Source organism: Phacochoerus africanus, chromosome 3, assembly GCF_016906955.1.
Source record: "Phacochoerus africanus isolate WHEZ1 chromosome 3, ROS_Pafr_v1, whole genome shotgun sequence".
Classification (NCBI taxonomy): Eukaryota; Metazoa; Chordata; class Mammalia; order Artiodactyla; family Suidae; genus Phacochoerus; species Phacochoerus africanus.
The window spans coordinates 21,283,009-21,303,413 of NC_062546.1; the positions used below are offsets into that span (position 1 = coordinate 21,283,009).

General features: G+C 44.0%; 1 protein-coding gene across 2 annotated transcripts in view; it reads right to left on the minus strand.

Annotated features, from left to right (window-relative positions):
- DHX35 (DEAH-box helicase 35) overlaps positions 1 to 18,384 on the minus strand; it is a 76,784-nt gene extending 58,400 nt beyond the window's left edge. Inside the window, exons 1-4 of one of the 2 annotated variants that reach the window (XM_047771097.1) lie at positions 18,255 to 18,381; positions 12,150 to 12,283; positions 6,382 to 6,474; positions 187 to 264 (exon numbers count right to left, since the gene is read on the minus strand). In XM_047771097.1, coding sequence (XP_047627053.1) covers positions 187 to 264; positions 6,382 to 6,474; positions 12,150 to 12,283; positions 18,255 to 18,294 — 345 coding nt within the window. In that variant the 5' untranslated portion in view covers positions 18,295 to 18,381. Of the gene's footprint in view, positions 1 to 186; positions 265 to 6,381; positions 6,475 to 12,149; positions 12,284 to 18,254 lie in introns of both variants that reach the window. The other variant, XM_047771096.1, reaches the window with a different exon arrangement.
- Between the last annotated feature and the right edge of the window lie 2,021 nt (positions 18,385 to 20,405).

The window sequence follows — 20,405 nt, forward strand, 5'->3', positions numbered from 1 at the left end:
TTCTGTGTTTCATTACTACATAAAAATTTGTAATGTTCAGGTATCAATTTCACAAAAATAATTAGATCATATTTTCTTTTAAATTGAAGAATTAAATTCTTAAGTAGAGTCATACTCACTTAGAGCTTAGACATGAAAGTCACAGAAACACAAGACACAGAGTCTTTCAACAAAAGAGCAACTCACTGTAACGGCAGCCACTCTTCGAGGCTGGGTCACTCCCACCACTCTTCCTTCGGCTGTCCAGCCAGCTTCTGCAAGGTACTACAAATAAAATCATCTCTAAGTATCCAACCATCTGACATCACTCTTCCAGAAACAACCTCCCTCAAGACGACCCTGGATCACACTGAAACCACTGAGAAAGGAAACAACAAACGGTCCTTGTTTCAGCAGACATTTAAAAAACTACTTCGTGGAGTTCCATTGTGGCTCAGCGGGTTACAGACCCAACAGCGTCTCTGTGAGGATCCCGGTTTGATCCCGGGCCTCGCTCAGTGGGTTAAGAATACAGTGTTGCCATAAGCTGCAGAGTAGGTTGTATATGCAGCTTGAAGCCAGTGTTGTCGCAAACTGCAGCGTAGGCTGAAGCTGCAGCTCCAATTTGACCCCTGGCCTGGGAATTTCCATATGGCACAGGCGCAGCTGAATAAATAAATAATTAATTAATTTGTACAATAAAAATTAAAAATTATTTTGTAAATGAGGGAATCTGAGATTTGGAAATGTTAGGTATTTTAGTTCACAGCAGAGGTAATAATCAGAGGAACCAAGGTACAGATTCAGCATCTGACTCCCCAGTCTTAAATATTTCCTCCTGGAGTTCCTGTCGTGGCACAGTGGAAACAAATCCAACTAGGAACCACAAGGTTGTGGGTTCGAGCCCTGGTCTCGCCCAGTGGGTTAAGGATCCGGCGTGGCCATGAGCTATGGTGTAGGCCTCAGACGCAGCTCAGATCTGGCGTTGCTGTGGCTCTGGCATAGACTGGCGGCTGCAGCTCCGATTAGACCCCTAGCCTGGGAACCTCCATATGCCACAGGTGCAGCCCTAAAAAGACCAAAAAAAAAAAAAAAATGGGGGTGGAAGGTAAAAGGAACATAGAAAATCATCATTAGGCAAACACCTGAGTAACTGCTGCAGATAAGATTCACCAAGGGACGCTAGAATTAGTAGGCAACAGTTTGAAAAGTAGAATGTTTGCAGTCTAAAAATATATCTCCCAAGATATTTATCAACTACAAAGGTAAAGACAGTAAAGTTACAGGTGAAATCTGGCACCTTATCACAGTATCACATTAACCTCACCAGTGACAAAGACTTCAGCATCTCAACCCTCTTGATACCGTGCACTAAGGACATAGCATTTCTACGGGATTCTTGCCAAAAATGCACAAGCGCATTCTAATCATGAGAAAAACACCGCACAAACCCAAATTGAGGGACATTCCATAAAATAAACGCCTGGTATTCTTCAAAAAAGTCAAGGTCATAAAAGATAAAGAAAGACTAGGGAACTGTCATAGGCTGGAGACCAGTGAGAAATAATAACTAAATGAATGCAGGACCCTGGAACTTAAAGAACCCTGGTGGGAAAACTGATGAGATAAAAATAAGATCTGAAGTCTAGTTACTAGAATTGTTAATGTCCTGCTTTTGATTATTATAGTAGGGCAAGTGGTGTAAAAGGTCTAAGGGAATTCTGTATTTTTTTTTCTTTTTCTTGTCTTTTTGCCTTTTCTAGGGCCGCTCCCGCGGCACACGGAGGTTCCCAGGCTAGGGGTCGAATTGGAGCCATAGCCCCTGGCCTACACCAGGGCCACAGCAACACTGGATCCGAGCCATGTCTGCGACCTACACCACAGCTCATGGCTATGCCAGATCCTTAACCCACTGAGCAAGGCCAGGGATCGAACCTGCAACCTCATGGTTCTTAGTTGGATTTGTTAACCACTGTGCCACGACGGGAACTCCTTGTTTTTGCAACTTATTTGTTAGTATAAAATTGGCTAAAAATAACAACTTAAAAAAATGACTGTAAGGAACAGAGTCATTTAGATAATGTACATTTCTTGCTATAAAAACTGTCAAGTTTCTCTCTCTTGCACTGAATACATAGACAAAATATTACTAACCACCCCAATGCACAAATGCAGAAAAAGAACTACAAGAATAATGGCTACCATTCACCAAGTACATTACTAAGTCCCAGGAACTTGTCTAACATGCATAATCCTGTCTAATCCTCACAACAAATTCAGTGCAAAAGTTAAGAGCATCACCCACAATTTAGAGATGAGGAAACAAAGAGGTCATATGACTTGTCCAAGGACACGGATAAAAATCCAAGAGCTGGGTTTCAAGTTCAGCAAACCAAAATCACATAACCAGGACACAGCTCTACAAGTTCTACCAAATAAAACACACATACTCATAGTCAATCTTTTACTAGCAGTGTTCAGGGAGAGAAAAAAATTTCCATAATCAAAGATCTATCCGTGAAGCTACCTCTCAAGACACCTGAGATTCAGACTTCTGCCTACTCATGGCTGCTGAGAGGTGGAAATTTAAAGATGTTGCAAAAGCAGGTATAGCACTGACATCAAGAGGCAATGGATGTCACAAAGGGAAACCCCTGGACTCCATCTCAGTTCTCTCCACTCTTTTCAAGGGTCACCAAATCGGGTCTTCTTATTAAAAAGTGGGAACTCCATAGAAAAAAATATTAGTAAAAATTGTAGGAGTTCCCATCGTGGCTCAGCAGAAACAAATCCGAACCATGAGGAACCATGAGGTTGTGGGTTTGATCCTTGGCCTAGCTCAGTGGGCTAAGGATCCAGTGGTGCCATAAGCTGTGGTATAGGTCGCAGACTCGGCTCGGATCTGGCATTGCCGTGGCTCTGGCGTAGGGCGGCGGCAACAGCTCTGATTAGACCCCTAGACTGGGAACCTCCATATGCCACAGGTGAAGCCCTAAAAAGGACAAAAGACAAAAAAAAAAAAATTGTAGTGAAGAGCTTGGATTTGCAGTCCATTGTTTTGACAGAGGTCTAAGAAAAAACAGAATCTAGGCTCTATCTAGTTTATGAAATTTTTTTTTTTTTAAGGCCATAGCTGCAGCATATGGAAGTTCCCAGGCTAGAGGTTAAATCAGAGCTGCAGTTGCCAACCTACACCACAGCCACAGCAACGCCAGATCCGAGCCTCATCTGCAACCTACAGTGAGCCTACGGAAACACTGGATCCTTAACCCACTGAGCAAGGCCACGGACTGAACCCGCATCCTCATGGATACTAGTCGATTCATTTCTGCTGAGCCACAATGGGAACATCTAATTTGTGAAATTTCAAAACTGGTGTTTGGTGCTAGGACATGCTATACTTTTCCAAGGAAAGATATTATTTAAATCTACCAAAACTGTCTATTGACAAAAACCTGCTCATATCCTTGCGGGTCATATTCTTGACCTTCAGTTCCTCAGCCTTTCCAGTTTTCCTAGGCCAGAACTCACATTTACCTCCACGGAAGCTGCAAAGTGTGACAGGTCTCTGCGATGTGGACCTGCGTGGTAAGGAAAATGAGAAATAACCCTTCCACAGGAGGGGGAGCAGGTATTTGGGCCAATAACAATCAAAATCATCCAGTCATTTTTACCAGCAAAGCTTAGGATATTCATTTCTTACCCTGTATTTCTTTGTGCTTTTTTGCATTTTGTACCATGAATGTATTGCCTGTTGAAAGAATGTTTTTTTAAAAAATACAATTCCTTAAAAATAAATTCAAACGCATATGCCCCCTCACCAAGCAACTCCATAACTACGAGACTTATTCTAAAAGGAGACTCATATATATGTGCGCACTGAGATACATGCCAACTGACTCACTGCAACACTGGAATAACACAAGACTGGGAACAACCTAAACGTCTATCAACTGGGAACAGAAAAATAAATTATGTGGAATCTATGCAACCAAAAAGAGAATGAAACATTAAGTAGAAAAAAAACCAAACAAGGTGCCTAAAGCACGTACAGATACTACATTTGTATTTTTAAAAGAGGAGAAATATATATGTGTGTATACACATACACACACACATATGCACACACATTTCTCTGAAAAACCAATTTTAAAAATCTCTATCCAAGAAATTTGTGACATCAATCACATCTGCCTAAAGGAAGTAGGTATCAGAATATAGGGCAAAAGGGAAATCTTTTTTTTTTTAATCTTTCATGTCTTCAGAATGTTAAACCATTTGAATCTATTAAATTCCCCCCCAAATTAAAAATGCTAAAATAAGACTTAAAATTAAAAAAACAAATGGGAGTTCCTGTCATGGCACAGCAGAAACGAATCCGACTAGGAACCATGAGGTTGTGGGTTTGATCCCTGGCCTCACTCAGTGGGTTAAGGATCCAGTGTTGCCGTGAGCTGTGGTGTAGGTCACAGACTTGGCTTGGATCTGATGTTGCTGTGGCTGTGATTGTGGCGTAGGCCGGCAGCAACAGCTCCGATTTGACCCCTAGCCTGGGAACCTCCATATGCCGCAGGTGTGGCCCTAGAAAAGCAAAAACAAAAAACAAAACAAAAAAACACACACAAAAAAACAAAAAAACTAGCTGTGTCTTCTGCCAGGCTGCCCACGCTGGATCCTTAGACCCTATGCCTCTCTCCTCTTCAGAACATTCTTTCCCTGGACTTAGCTGCTCAGCAGGTGCTCTCTGCTCCCTGGAGGCTAAGCCTTGCTGGAGGAAATGACCAGATCCTGTGCCATATTATATTATCAATCCAAATACCTGCTACCCATCCCTGTGGGAGGACTATATGCACTGCCTCCTATTGCTACCAGGCCTGGCCACGTACTTTGCTTTGACCAATGAATGTGAAAAGTGTCACTTCCAGTCAGAAGTCTGAAGCGCCAGCTCATGATTCTGTCATCTGCTACAAGATCCACAAGTCCCAGAAAGGAGCTGTGCCAGCATCCTAGGCCCAGAGATCACGTGGAGCTGGGTCACCAACCCAAGAAGACCACATAGTATGAGGAAGAAAGAAACCTTTGTGCTTTTTAAGCCTCGGAGATTTTCAGGTTCTTTGCTACCATAACATAGTGCATTCTAAGCCGACTAAATAACCATTCTGACTAATTCCAAAACAAACTAAAATTACCTAATTTCACGTGGCCTTCTACCTCTGTTGTATATTCCCCCAGTTCACTGCTCTCTACAATGTTCTCATCTGTAAAATGAAGATAACCATAGTACGTACCTCACAAGGTCACTGAGGACTAAATAGACTAATACGTGTAAAGTGATCATTTATGTAGCACTTACTACAATTATTATTTACTGCTACTTGATTTACTACTGCTATTGATATTACTCTCCAACTGATAATTTCTCAGCAATCTGACTTGTCTCTGTGTTTCTCTGTAAGAAGCAAGTGATGTGCTAGGGTCTTAGCCCACCTGTACATATGTTCTCCCTCCAGGTCAAGGCTCTTAAGACACACTTTGACGTCACCCTATCTTCCACTCTTGATCCTATCTGTCCACTCTGTTGAGCCGCAAACACTTCCCCACCTCGATACCTCTAACCATGACATTCACTGGATGAGAACATCTGCCCAGCCAGCTCCCACGGATTGGTCAAGGTCTATTTCTTTGTCTTTTCTATTTATTTTTTCAAGGTCTATTTCAAACATCATTTCTTTTACAAGGCCTTCCTGACCCTTCCCTTCCACTTCTACCCACACCAGGTAGGATTCCGCCCTTTAAGAAAGGGTTCTTCCATAGCACTGCATAATTCTTTAATAGTCAATTTTTACCCACAACTACAGCAGCATTCATCTTACCCTGCCTTGCCAAATGCAATTACTTGAGGACGAAAACTATGCACTGCACCTCAAATGAGTCCCCATGGTTCCTTTCGGAGTATGGCTATTCTATTATTATTTTGGAATTATAATAAATTGAGGATGACTGTTACTTCAATGCTAATCAAAGGAATCATATGCCTCAAAGGTTTCATAACAAAACATCTAGCTGGGTTGAATAATTCTTCTCTGAAAAGAGATCTTTTTCTTTTTCTTTTTCTTTTTTTTGTCTTTTTTGGGCTGCACCCGCAGCATATGAAGGTTCCCAGGCTAGAGGTCTAATTGGAGCTGTTGCTGCCGGCCTACGCCAGGGCCACAGCAACACCAGATCCGAGCTGCAGGGAAACGAACGTGCAACTTCATGGTTCCTAGTCAGATTCATTTCCAATGCACCATGATGGGAACTCCCAGGAGATCTTAAAAATGCAAAAAATAATAAAGAGTTCTCAACTTATGTAATCCTTTCAATCAAATATAAGCACAAAGACACAGTTAAATGTATACTCACTTGTGGAATCTGCGTGCTCTTTCCACATCCTGTTTCTCCAACAATCACCACTGTCTGATAGTTTTCTATCAAGTATAATATATGATTCCTAAGCTGAAAAAACGTAACCAAACATTGTAAATCATCATAAATGTTCTCAAAACAAAGATATTTAAACATTATGAAATGAGCTGTTCGCCAAAGGAAAGTCAATTTTAAAAAAGAACTATCAAAATATATTTCTATTATATATCAAAATATATCTCAGGTACCGTTGGCATAATATAAGATGATACGACTGCAAATGAGTACAACTTATCAAATATATATAATGCACATACCCTTTGACTCAAGATTTCCACTTATAAGAAGTAATACTACATCTCTGAGCGATGATGAAGCTAGGGAGATCCCAGCCAGGAAAAGGACAGCAGATCTCACTGTCCTCTCAGCCCTTCAACCACCAACCCTCTTAGCCCCTAAATAAAATGGCTTGATCAAAAAAAAAAAAGGTATACCACAGACATACTAATACAAGTGAACAAAGATCCTACTGCAGTATTATAAGAGCAAAAATTCAAACACCCTAAATGTCCATCAACAGAGGAGTGGTTAAACGGTTATGAAACACTCCAATAATGGAATAACACGCAGTTGTTAAAAAGAACAAGTGCCCACTGTACTGACAGAGAATGGTCAATGAAGTCTGCTATGGTAAAAAAGTAAAGACAGCAAATATACTACTATTTGTTTTATTACAGAAAGCATAAATACATATGTGCTTCCTTATGTATAAGCTACTTTGGGAAAAACAAAACAAGAAACTGGTGACTGTACTGTCTCCACAGAGCAGAAGTGGCTGGCAAGCAGGAAGGTGAAGACCTTTGAGTTTTGTACAACATGCATGTATTGCCTAATTTAAATTTTTTGTATTTATTAACTTGTGAAAACAAAAAAAGAATATGCTTTTACCTCTACCTCTAAAGCCAAGTTCACAATAAAACACCCATAGGTTATATCTGTATTTCAACTGGGCCTTCCTTTACTCATTCAGTGCGAACAGGAGCACTGTTTGACCACTGGAAAGTCAGACGACTGCAGCATCCTATGTACTTCGCTTCAGAATATATCTGCACCCACATCTGAATACAGACACACCCAATGGTCTGGAGAGCATGAAAGTAGTCCATCAATTCCTGGTTTGGAACAAAGTAAAAACCTGTCAAAGTTTCCCACTCTGATCACTGCTCAGCTCATCTGACTCCACACCAACGAGGTATTTGGTGAAGGCTGGGAGAGCACCATGCAGCCTTACTCAGTAAGGTGTTGGCTATTTGAGGTTTTGAATTCAGCATTATTTGGGGTCTAAATATGTAGTTCTCAAAACTTAATGTAAAAATCTTTCAGGATATTTGTTAAAAATGAAGATTCCTAGCTCTTCCCTCAGGGTTTCTGATTCAGAAAGGCCAGGGTGAAGCCCAGGAATCTGCATTTCTGCAAAAACCCAAAGGAGATCCTGTTGTAGGTGATCTAATGGCTCATACAGATGCCTCCTTGGTGACTACTTGGACTTTGCTTTCTTTCCTTTGAGTAAGGGGTAGGGGAAAGTTTGGGTTCTCTGCTGGTATTCTGTGGATGGATGGATGGATGGATGGTCAAGGAAAACCTGAAAGACAATTTGAATACAGATAGAGACACACAGGGCATTCCAGGAAAGGGAAATAACATAATTAAAGGAAAGAAGATGGAAATAAGCAAACTATGCAAACTCTATTCAAGGGATGCCAGAAAAAGCCCATAAAAGGCTCCAGGTTTTGTTTTGGAAATGAGTTACAAGAGGTGTAATTAGGGTTTCACTGTGAAAGACTTTTTTTTTTTTTGTCTTTTTGCCTTTTCTAGAGCCATTCCTGCGGCTTATGGAGGTTCCCAGGCTAGGGGTCGAATCGGAGCTGTAGCCACCGGCCTATACCACAGCCACAGCAACGCCAGATCCGAGCCGTGTCTGGGACCTACGCCACAGCTCATGGCAACACCGGATCCTTAACTCACTGAGCAAGGCCAAGGACCGAACCCGCAACCTCATGGTTCCTAGTCAGATTAGTTAACCACTTCGCCATGACGGGAACTCCTCACTGTGAAAGACTTGAATGTAGAGCCAGAGTCTAGACCTCACCTAGAAGGCAGTATATGCTGTAAGTATTTTGAGAAAATAGGGCAATATTTTAGAAGACGGGCCCAAGCATTAAGAAACTGAAGGCAGGAACTGATACTTCACGTGCTAAATACAAAGCACTGCAAACAGAGAGTCCAATGTGGGATATTCAAGAGAGAGGTGACGAAAAGATTTCCAGTTGGGAGATGGGAAGAATGATGGCGCCACCAACGGGGAACTCAAGGAGAGCTGGTGCAGAGGACAGACTGAGCTTCAGTGAGGTTGAGTTTAAGGGAGTAAGAGGACAACTCTGCACAGCAATCTCCAGGGCCCAAAGGGAACACCAGCCTGTGGAGGCAGCCACGGGGAAGGCCGCTTCGAAATGCGTTAGGGAAAGGGAGTGAGCCTCAGACCTATTACTGCTTAGTTTCTACTTCTATTTTAAAGCTACTTTTACTTTTAATGGGGGAGAGAGTGGTGAATGGGTAACTTTTTACCCTATTCATCTCCTAGATCTATTTTTAATGTCTTATGAAATCACAACTATGTTTAAACTCTGCTTTAATTTCCTTTTTCTTTTAGTCTTTTTTAGGGCCACACCTGCAACACATGGAAGTTCCCAGGCTAGGGGTCGAATCAGAGCTGCAGCTGACGGCCTTCAGCACAACCACAGCAACGCCGGATCCAAGGCACGTCTGCAACCTACATCACAGCTCATGGCAAGGCCAGATCCTTAACCCACTGAGCAAGGCCAGGGATCGAATCCACAACCTCATGGATACTAGTTGAGTTCATTACCGCTGAGTCACAACAAGAACTGCTTTGATTTTATCAATAACTGCTCTCCCTCTTCTTACCATGCTAACTTCATCAATATGCTACCTTCTTGCTTACTTTCCTTTTTCGTCTGTTATTTTATTTTATTTTATATACACAGTTGGCAGATGAAGAAGAGTCAAGAAAAGCAAATACTAAGTAAACAACAATTATCCTTGTACTTGAACACTTACTACACATCAGCTATCTTGCTAAATGCTCTATGTGGATTATCTCATCTGGTCCTCATATCAATCCTTAGAGATAGGTACCATTATTCCCACATTATAGATAAGGAAACAGAAGCTCAGACGGTGAAGCAAGGTCACGCAGCACACAAATAATGAAGCCTGGGTTTGAACCCTCAGGTCTAGCTCCAGAGTTCAGACACTTCATCACAACTCAGTGTCCCTCATTGAGGAACCTAATCGTATCTCCCAACAGTCAAACTGGTTTACAGTCACACATAATGGATGAGGTTAACCACCTGCCGAAGAAACTCAGAGACTGTCAATACATGAGTGACTACATGGGGCCACGTAAAAGTCTAATCGAGGTGACTTAGCTAAATTCAGAGGCAGCCATTTCATATCCATTTGGAGAAAGAACCTATTCACAGAAGAGGAATCATCAGCACAGTCTAGACAAAGAAACTCCCTAAGTATAAGAACGGGGCAGCTTTCAGCCAACACCGTCCAGGAGAAAGAGAGAGAGATGCGGGTGCTGGTGGCCACACCTTCTCAGGTCATTCCAGAGGCATCATCCGAGGCACGGCGATATCGCCACCCTTCATTAGGGGCTACAGGAAATAAATAGCCTTCAACTGTTATTACCTTAGGCTCTGAGCCCACTTCCTAACCACAATGTGGCTTCCCACGTGAACTTGGCAACAGGGAGAAAGTGTGTTCACAGGGAGTTCCCGTTGTGGCTCAGCAGAAACGAATCTGACTACCATCCATGAGGATGCAGGTTCAATCCCTGGCCTTGCTCAGTGGGTTAAAGATCCGACACTGCAGCGAGCTGTGGTGTAGGTCGCAGACGCAGCTCAGATCTGGTGTTGCTATGACTGTGGCATAGGCTGGCAGCTACAGCTCTGATTGGACCCCTAGCCTGGGAACCTCCATATGCTTCGGGTATGGCCCCATAAAGACCAAAAAAAAAAAAAAAGAGAGAGAGAGAGAGAGAAAGAAAGAGTGTGTCCATGGACTTGTGTCTGCCTGTACTAGAGAACCACAGTTCACTGTAAACAAACACAGCCTGAATTTCTAGTTTATGCTTTGGTCTCCTGTGAGATGAGTGTGTATGTCCATTTCATGAGAGTAATAAAATCGAGTGTCTGGATATGTGCACAGTATGTAATAACCACCCCAAAATCTCACTGCTATCCCAGAGGGAGTTAACCTCTTCAACAGAAACAACCTCGTATTTCTAATTAATCTTGTGTAAAGAAATATGCCTTTAAAAAGAAAAATAAAATTAGCCAGATGTTGGTAATTTGATGAAGATGGATGCATTAAAGTTCATTGTGCTTTTTTCTCTACTTTTCTGTATGTTTGAACTTGTCCATTATTGAAGGCAAAGAGAGGAAAAAAAAAGAATGTCATTCCATTTCTCTCAGCTTTTCCAATATGCAAGATCTAACTAAAAAAAAAAAAAAAATATCTTGGGAGTTCCCGTCGTGGCGCAGTGGTTAACGAATCCGACTAGGAACCATGAGGTTGCGGGTTCGGTCCCTGCCCTTGCTCAGTGGGTTAACGATCCGGCGTTGCTGTGAGCTGTGGTGTAGGTTGCAGACGCGGCTCGGATCCCGCGTTGCTGTGGCTCTGGCGTAGGCCAGTGGCTATAGCTCTGATTCGACCCCTAGCCTGGGAACCTCCATATGCTGTGGGAGCGGCCAAAAGAAATAGCAAAAAGACAAAAAAAAAAAAATCTTAAGGACTTTCCAGATTTTTAAGGTTAACTAACACACACATATTCTGAAGAGCTGATCTCTTCAGATAAGGGTATCTCTGAGCTTGCTGTGTTCTAAAGAATCATTAAGAGTAAAAGGAAAAAAAAAAAAAAAAAAAGGAGTTCCTGTCATGGCTCAGTGGTTAATGACTCCAACTAGGAACCATGAAGATTGCAGGTTCGATCCCTGGCCTCTCTCAGTGGGTTAAGGATCCAGCATTGCCATGAGCTGTGGTGTAGGTCACAGACGCAGCTCGGATCCCGCATTGCTGTGGCTCTGGCATTCGACCCCTAGCCTGGGAACCTCCATATGCCACAGGCGCAGCCCTAGAAAAGACAAAAAAACAAACCAACAACAACAACCAAAAAAAAAAAACAGTAAGAGGACATCACAGAAAAAGAAAGACAAATACCACATGATATCACTTATGTCTGGAATCTAATACACAGCACGAATGAACCTTTGCACAGAAAAGAAAATCATAGACTTGGAGAACAAGACTTGTGGTTGCAAAGGGGGTGGGGGAGGAAGCAGGTGGACTGGGAACTTGGGGTTAATAGACACAGACTATTGCCTTTGGAATGGATAGACAATGAGATCCTGCTGTGTAGCACTGGGAACTATATCTAGTCACTTATGATGGAGCATGATAATGTGAGGAAAAAAGATTGTATACTTGTATGCGTAACTGGGTCACCATGCTTACAGTAGAAAATTGACAGAACGCTGTAAACCAGCTATAGTGAAAAAAATAAAAATCATCATATAAAGAAAAAAAAAGAGTAAGGGAACACTATTCAGTCAGTGCCAAGTATAAAGCTATCACGGGCCTGCTTCAGGCTGACAAGTGAACATGCTTATTCAATGTACCTTGAACACGGGCAGCTTCTGCCTCTGCTGCTCTATAGAAAGGGCAGCATAAGGATTGTAAACAACAGTTGTTGCAGAGTTTTCAGCTAGACTCTGTCTCTCTTCAGAGATGCTGACACCCGGTCCCTCTGTACCTGAAACAGAAATTTCTTTTTTCAGATTCTCTGATACAACAAATAGGAAAATGTACAAAAGCTACAGATTCAGAGATGAAGATATAACAGAAGCAATGCATTTTATCACAAACACTAAGGGGTATTAAACTGTCATGTCAGGAAAGCATCTAGAAAAGCACCTCTGAGAATTCAGAAAATCCTCAGTGCAGTGTCAACAACGGAGACGGCAGTGCCACTGGGCCCTAAACTGGGCACTCACACCTGTACATTACAGAGGACAATGTACTGAGTTCTGGCCACCATGCTGGTATTATTACCAAATTCTTAATAAAAGTGGTGGAAACCCAGTGGGAATCATTTCATTGAAGTGAGCAATGAATCCCACTACGATAGGATGGCCAACAGGAAGGCTCAGGGTCGACAGGAACCAGGAAATCAAATGCTGCCTGGCCTTTCTTCTTCTCTCTCTTCCCCTCTCAACAAGCTCCTTTCACTCCCTTAGGATGGCTTCTCTACAGGAGCTGCTGCCAGGGCACAAGCTCTGGCTCGCAGTTTCTCCACCAATCACTCATTTACTCACCCGGCAAGGATGGACATGCAAGAGATACAGCAGTGAACAATACAGATGCAGGCCCTACCCCTGTGCAGCTTGTTTCTTTTATTCTTCCTCCCAAAAGAACATAACTTAGAGCATGAAGTGGTAATGGAGAAAATTAAAGACCCAGTGAGGGGGCCCGGGAGTCCCAGGTGTGTGTGGTCCAAGTGAAAGGTGGGGACGGCTCTTCTCCCAGCTTAGGGCCAATGCCCAGTTGATCCAGTCCACCACAGCCCTGGAGCGGGGTGGGAAAAAATGGCCACCCCTGTCTGAATCACCGAATTGGTGTGGCTGGGTGAGAACTGCTGGTCTAAGAAGCTACTATGCTGAGCAGATTAAACACCAGATACCCATGTGGCTTCTTGGTAAGAACAAGGACAGACGAGGGCTGAGGATGGTGAAGAATAGGGCAGTCAGAGTCCACCAGGAAAAGCTGATCAAGGTACTATGAATTTTGAGCCTGAAAAGGAAAATGCCTTAGGAGGAATATGGGTTCTAGTTTTGTGATCAGCCTCTGTAACTTTTCACGCCAAATTGTCTATGTAGCTCAACACAGAGCTCAGATTAATAATTATATGCTTGCTACAGGGTTCAGAATTCAACTCCACAGAAGGAAGATACCTCTAACAGAGCTGTTCAGCAGAGGGATATGCTGCCTTTGTGAATCAATAAAAAGCCTCGCTAGAAGACCACAGCCCTCTGTTAGGGGTGCTAGGGAGGTAATTACCCAATACTGTCATCGCCCAGGTTTTCGGAACTCAGAATCTGTGATGCTCTATGAACACACAGAAACTTCGTAATAAAAATATTTAGCCCAGTGATTTGTTCTTACATTTTTGAGGGGTCCCAGATCCCTCCAACAATCTAATAAGGCTACGAACTCCATCTCCTAAAAAATCCACCAGAAGGTAATGTATCAGAACACAAAATGCTGGCGGCCCATAGACCCCCTAGAGCTAAATTTAGAATCACTGCCATAGATCTCTGATCCTTTCTCCATTCGTTTCTAGGAACACAGCTGTGTTCCAAAAGTCTAAGATTGCCAAAAAAATCAGGTAAGTGGGGCACTGCTGTATTGTTTTTGCCAAAATGTTGACCTTCTTCTCAACAAGATAAAGCCTGTGCTCAGATGGAAGTTTCATGTCTTATTAACTCCTTGTAATCTTCACTGTACAACTATAGCTGTTATTGTCCTAAACTCCATCCTTTTCAAAACATTTTAAGCCTTTACAATGTGTCTAGAATATTCTAACATTGCGCCTGCAAAGTCTCTTGCTCATTCGCACACAAAGGTTTAATCCACCCAGGTGTCTTCCTAAGCGCCCCAGCCCTCCCATCTCTAACCTACAGCCAAGTCCACCTCAGGACATTACGAGAGCGTTTACTAGAACAGCTGCTCCCAAAAGCCTCCATTCAGCCAAACCAGGCCTGCTGCCCCGCTAGAGAGACACCCCACAGCCCTTCCGGCTGCCTATGGTTTGCTTTTCCCTTGGGAACATTCTCAGTGCTCAAGGGAGTAACAAGCTTGTAATTCTTGCAAATCACAAAGACCTTCCTTTCTCCATCGATAAAACAGAGCTGACTGAGAACAGCCTTCCCGCTCCCCACCCCCAAAGCTGGCACTCTCTCTAAGCCAGTTTTTCAGTTTTGGCTTATGAAATTCATGTAGTGGGTCAAGATTAGCACTGTTCTTTTTTTTTTGGCTTTTGAGGGCCACACCTGCGGCATGTGGAGGTTCCCAGGCCAGGGACTGAACTGGAGCTGTAGCCACCGGCCTACACCACAGCCACAGTAAAGCTGGATCCAATTCACATCTGTGACCTACACCACAGCTCACGGCAACACCAGATCCTTAACCCACTGAGTGAGGCAAGGGATCAAATCTGCATCCTCATGGATACCAGTTGGGTTCTTAACCCACTGAACCACAACAGGAACTCCAGCAAGTCAAAAGTCTTCTAAGCTGTTGCTATAAAGTATCTGCCAGGCATGTGGCCAAATATAAATCTATCACTAAATACTTGTTGCAAGAATGAAGGAAAACACCCAGGACCTTCTGATCCACTTGTACTAGCAAATCAGGTCAAAGTTTTTCTACAAAAACTTCAGGCAGCTCATACAAAGATCTTCAGGCAGAGATCACAAACTGGTATCAAGATTACAAACTAGTGGAGTTTCCGTCGTGGTTCAGTGGTTAACAAATCCAACTAGGAATCATGAGGTTGCGGGTTCGATCCCTGGCCTCGATCAGTGGGTTAAGGATCCAGCACTGCCATGAGCTGTGGTGTAGGTCGCACAGGCAGCTCGGATCCCGAGTTGCTTCGGCTGTGGTGTAGGCCAGCAGCAACAGCTCCGATCAGACCCCTAGCCTGGACTTCCATATGCTGAGGGTGCGGCTCCCCAAACAGGCCATCATTACAATGTCTGAAACAGTTTGTTAAAAACACGTAAAAAGTTCCCATTCTAATCTGGATACTGGGTTTAAAAAAAAAAAAATCTGAGCCCCCATAACAACAATTAAATGGGACCAAGGAGAGCTTCTGTTTGGATAGCCTACGCACACCCCAGCGCGTGTCACGCAGTACACATCCATCAGCATATGCACACTCCATTCTGCCACCACTCTCACCAGTCCATGTTACTTCCACCGGGTAGCTTCCCTTAAACTGTCTGCAAAGCCCCTGTAGCCACCTGAGCTTGTGGCTCCCAGCCTATGGCATATGTTCCTCTAGCCTTACATCCCGGCCTCAATCACTTCCCTGACTTCCAGTGTGTATTTCCCATATCCTAGTTTCATACCTTCAACTTCAGTTTCCTCATCTGTAAAATGAGAGCCATACCTCCATCACAGAGTTATGGTGACTGCTTAGTAAGATGACATCCATGAAAGTGACTAGCACAGTGTAAGGGCCCAGTAAGTGTACACTAAATCCATTCCCATCTCGGGTAATGACAACACAGTTTACTTAGATCAGTGGTTCCCAAACTTTGATGAATGCTTGAATCACCTGGGGATCTTTAAAAAATACGATGCCGAGTTCCTAGCCCCTCCTGACTTCTGTGATTTATTGCCATGGAGTATGACTGAACAGCAGGAGTTTTAACAGCTTCCCAAATGATTCAATTATACAGCAAAATTTGAGAACCACTTACCTAGTCGCCAAACCCAGAAATGGGAGCCATTACTGACATTACCTTCCTCTACCTCTGCCGCTCAAATGCCTCTCCAATAAGGTCCCTCCCAGACTTGCCAGAATGGAGGCTTTCAATATTCCCCACCGACTTTAGCAGCTCTTTCTCTTACGCGTGTCCCTGACCCTAATTTCCTCCCCCAACCATTCTGAACGCCACTGCTGGAGTTATCTTCTGAAAATAAACCCCATCGTGGCATCCCCTGCTTAAATGCAATGAAATCCAAATTCTTTAACTTGCACAGAGACGTCTCACAATGAGGCCCCTACCTGTCTTGCTAGCTTTCGTTCCTGCCACACCCCAAAATATACCCTAACACTAAACACCACCACGCTACTCAATCATGTTGGTGTTTTGGACATCACTGCGGGGCCATCCCACTCTGCCATTGTTCATGCTACAGCCTTTCCCTAGCCCTCCATTCTCCCACCTCACGGTGGAACAAAGCCATTATCTGTGCTTCAACAATGACCTCAAGAATATCACTATCTTGATGGGGTATTTCTTATCAACACATTCAGCCTTTCCCTCTCTTCTATACTTCCATGTAATTATAATAGTTAATATGCACGGAGTGCTGAGAGCTTGACATATATTCTCATTTAACCCTCAAAACAAACACTTGGGTAGCTGTTATGTCCAATGTGCAGATGGGGAAACTGTGATTTTTCCCAAATCACTAAGTTAGTAAGTGGTGGTCAGGATAGTCCCGACAGTAGGATCCTAGCAGAGCCCATCTTCCTTACCACCATTTCTTCTGCCTCATTTTAAAATCTCTTCAAAAGCATACCCAACTTTATAACTGAGAGAGAATGTAAATCTTGAGAGCAGAGCAGAGTCCTGGTCATCCACATCTGTCTCTTGACAGTAAAGTTAGGTGTAGAACTTCAACAAATGAACTAAATGAGGGGACAGAACTCTTAATCTCAGTTCTTTAACCAAAAGAGTATCCTGGTCTATTTTCAATACATCATTTGGGCCTTTATTGTACTTAACACTTTGACCTCTTATTGAAGACCTGAAGAGATAAAATTGAGAGTATCTTACTATCTAATGGGACCTTAGTTTTGGCTGCAAATAAAACTCAGGACGGGTAATTGGCTGATGACTTGAAATGCTGAATCGTAAAATTGTCGTTCAGTGACAAACTACAGATTACAAAAAGAATTAACACATCCCTTGCTTGGGTTTATCTCTGGCATCAGCTACATGCACGGTCAGAATTTTAGGGAGCCGCTCTAAAACCCTTCAAAAGCTTCCCTTATATTACCTTCTCTGTCTTATTTCATTTTTGCTGCAATATACTTTGCAGATCCAGACCGGCAGAGGTGTTAAGTGATAGAAAAAAAAAAAAAACTGGTAACTGTTAAGAAACTTTTCTTCACAAGTATCTGCTGGAAGGGGATGTAGGATCTGGCGTGTAAATATTCAGTAAAATCCTGATTAATGAGTAAATTCAAACAAAACAAGCAAAGCATCTTGTGGCTGAAATTGGTGTCAGCTTGCAAGAAGGGACGTGGGTGGCAGCCAATATGAAGGAGGGTATTCACTTCTGCCAGACACAGGGAGTGGTCAAGAATTACTCTAAAACAGAATACTTTCCCTTTCAATGAACACTTTCTCTACATCAAACAACGCGTCGTGCTCGTTATCCCAGCCCACAAGTTAGATGCTACTAGCCTGCCCATTTCACCGGTGAGGAGGCTAAGGTTAAGAAGCGCTAAACGACTTGCCCAAAGGTACTCTGCTACCCACGGCAAAGCTGAGAATTAGAACCAGGCGGTCTGATTTCATCACCTGAACTCCTAAACCCTGAGCAGCACTGCCTGTCCCGCCCCAGCGTAGCCCCAGGGCGGTAACAGGACACGCGTGGGCGCTTTAGCGTTTCCCCATCTCATAAGCTGGGCAAGACAGGCATTAGGAGTGAGAAAAAGGAGGCCCAGGGAGGCCGAGAGACAGAAATGAGGTCACACAGAGAGTTCCTGCCCAAGTTGGGCGCGTATCCTTGAACCCTCCCCGCCAACCCCGACCACTGTGGGCGCCTAAGCCACCTGGCCCACCAGGGCCGAGACGGCGGTGGCAAACCGCCACGCCGCCGAGGTCAGGCCTGCAAGCAAGTCCGCAGACCCCAGGACGCCAGCCGAGGGGCCAGGTCCAAATTCAGGCCTCCACATCTGCCCAGCGTTCAGTCAAGGACCTTACCGGGTCGCCAGAACTTCACCGGCCCCACGGGCGCAGCCATGCTGGGGTGAAAGTTCACGAGGAAGGCTCCACCCCTCAGTCCCGCGCGAGCTCCGGAGGGGCCGGGGGGCGTGGCCCGCGAGGAGCCCGGGTCCCGGAGGTTCAGCGGTGTTACGGCCACGCCCCCCGTGACCACCGCCCCCTCCGAGCCACGTGACCTACGCTCCAGCACCGCCCCGAGCCCATGTGACCCGCCCCGCGGTATTAGAAAAAAGGGCGCGTTTCTCCGCCTCTTAAGCGTGGCGGGGCTGGGTCCTAAGTAGCATTTCTAGGGCTGTTGCATGGCCTTCTTGGAGGTAGCATACCGCCTGAGGGCGAGCTTTGGGAAGGGACTCTGGGCAGGAGAATACCCCCCCGTAGCGACAGACGATGGGCAGAGGAGCAGTGCGTCCCAAATTAAAGTTACAAGCTATCAGAGTTGTACTGTTTCTTTTGGTCTACTCCAGATTTTCAAGTTAGAAAGTAATAATAGTAACTACCTCATGAGTTTGCTGGTTCAGAAAATATTGGGCGCCTGCTGTGCGCCCAGGTAATGTAGTTTCAGTCTCTTCTTTCACTGAGCTTCTGCGGCGGGCGAGGGAGTGGGGTACCGCGGGAATGATAGTAAACGAATAAATGCTCGATGAACAGTAGTTTTTATTATCAGTAATTTGAACAGTGGCAACTGGAAGTCTTCAGAGGCCTTGATTGTAATGCTGAAGAGGGGGATGGGTTGAAATAAGAGAATTAGAATTGGGTAGATCGGTTAAGCTAGGGCACTAGCCTGGTATTTCCTCCAATTTTACTCTTCACGATTAAATGCTTGTTAAAAAAAATAGAGATTGTAAACCCCAATTCAAAGTCAGAATCTACAGGGATATGGTCTGGGAACCTGCATTTCAATAAGCTGCACAGATGAGTCCTGCAAACAGCTGGGAAAGATTCTACCAGTCCGAAAGAGAGCTAATAAGCTCAAGTAGAAGAAAGGTTTAACAAGTAGGCAACTAATTGGTAAGAAGTGAGAGGCTTCCGAATCTATACATATTAGAGCTGTGAAGAAAATTCTGCATTCTTTGAGAGAAATGGCATACTCATGGAAAGTTCAAAGGAATTGGAGACAAATAGACATGATTTGGGTTTGTTTGTTTGTTTGTTTTTGTGGGCGGTTTTTTTGCTTTTTAGGGCCTCACCCGCGGCATATAAGTTCACAGGCTAGGGGTCGAATTGGAACTACAGCTGTTGGCCTATGCCACAGCCACAGCAATGCCAGATCTGAGCCACATCTGCAGCCTGCACCACAGTTCAATGCCAGATCCTTAACCCACTGAGGGAGGCCAGGGATCAAACCCACATCATCATGGATATGAGTCTGGCTAATTATCACTGAGCCACTGTAGGAGCTCCCCGATTTGGAACCCTAACTTTGCCATTTCCTAGCTCCTAGTTGTCATCTAATCTTAGTTGTAAAATGAGGTTTAAAAAGTTTGTATTGAGATAATATATAAAGTGCTAATAGTGTAAGACATAGGCATTCAGTCAATATCATCTCTCAACTCAAATGGGGCAAATCCCCCCCCCCCGGGGGAGGGGTTAGGAGTCAGAGTTTACATGCGTACACTTATTTTCCAAATATCTGCTTTGATTTATTTCCATAATAATGAAAATAGGGTTCCGTATATGATCATCTCTGCCTAGAATTCTCCATCCATCTTTTTTCTTTCTTTTTTTTTTTTTTCCTGTCTTTTGCCATTTCTTGGGCCGCTCCCTCGGCACATGGAGTTTCCCAGGCTAGGGGTCTAATCAGAGCTATAGCTGCCAGCCTACGCCAGAGCCACAGCAACGCGGGATCAGAGCTGTGTCTGCAACCTATACCACAGCTCACGGCAACGCCGGATCCTTAACCCACTGAGCAAGGGCAGGGATGGAACCCGCAACCTCATGTTTCCTAGTCGGATTCGTTAACCACTGCGCCATGACGGGAACTCCCATCCATCTTTTAAAATATCCTTAAAAGGGTCAGCTCTTAAGAACTCTCTAAACTCACTATCCAACTTAAATATTCTCCCTGTGCACTCTCAGAAACAGGGTGCTCACTTTTGTGATTTAATATTTATTTAGTTGAACTATAGTTAA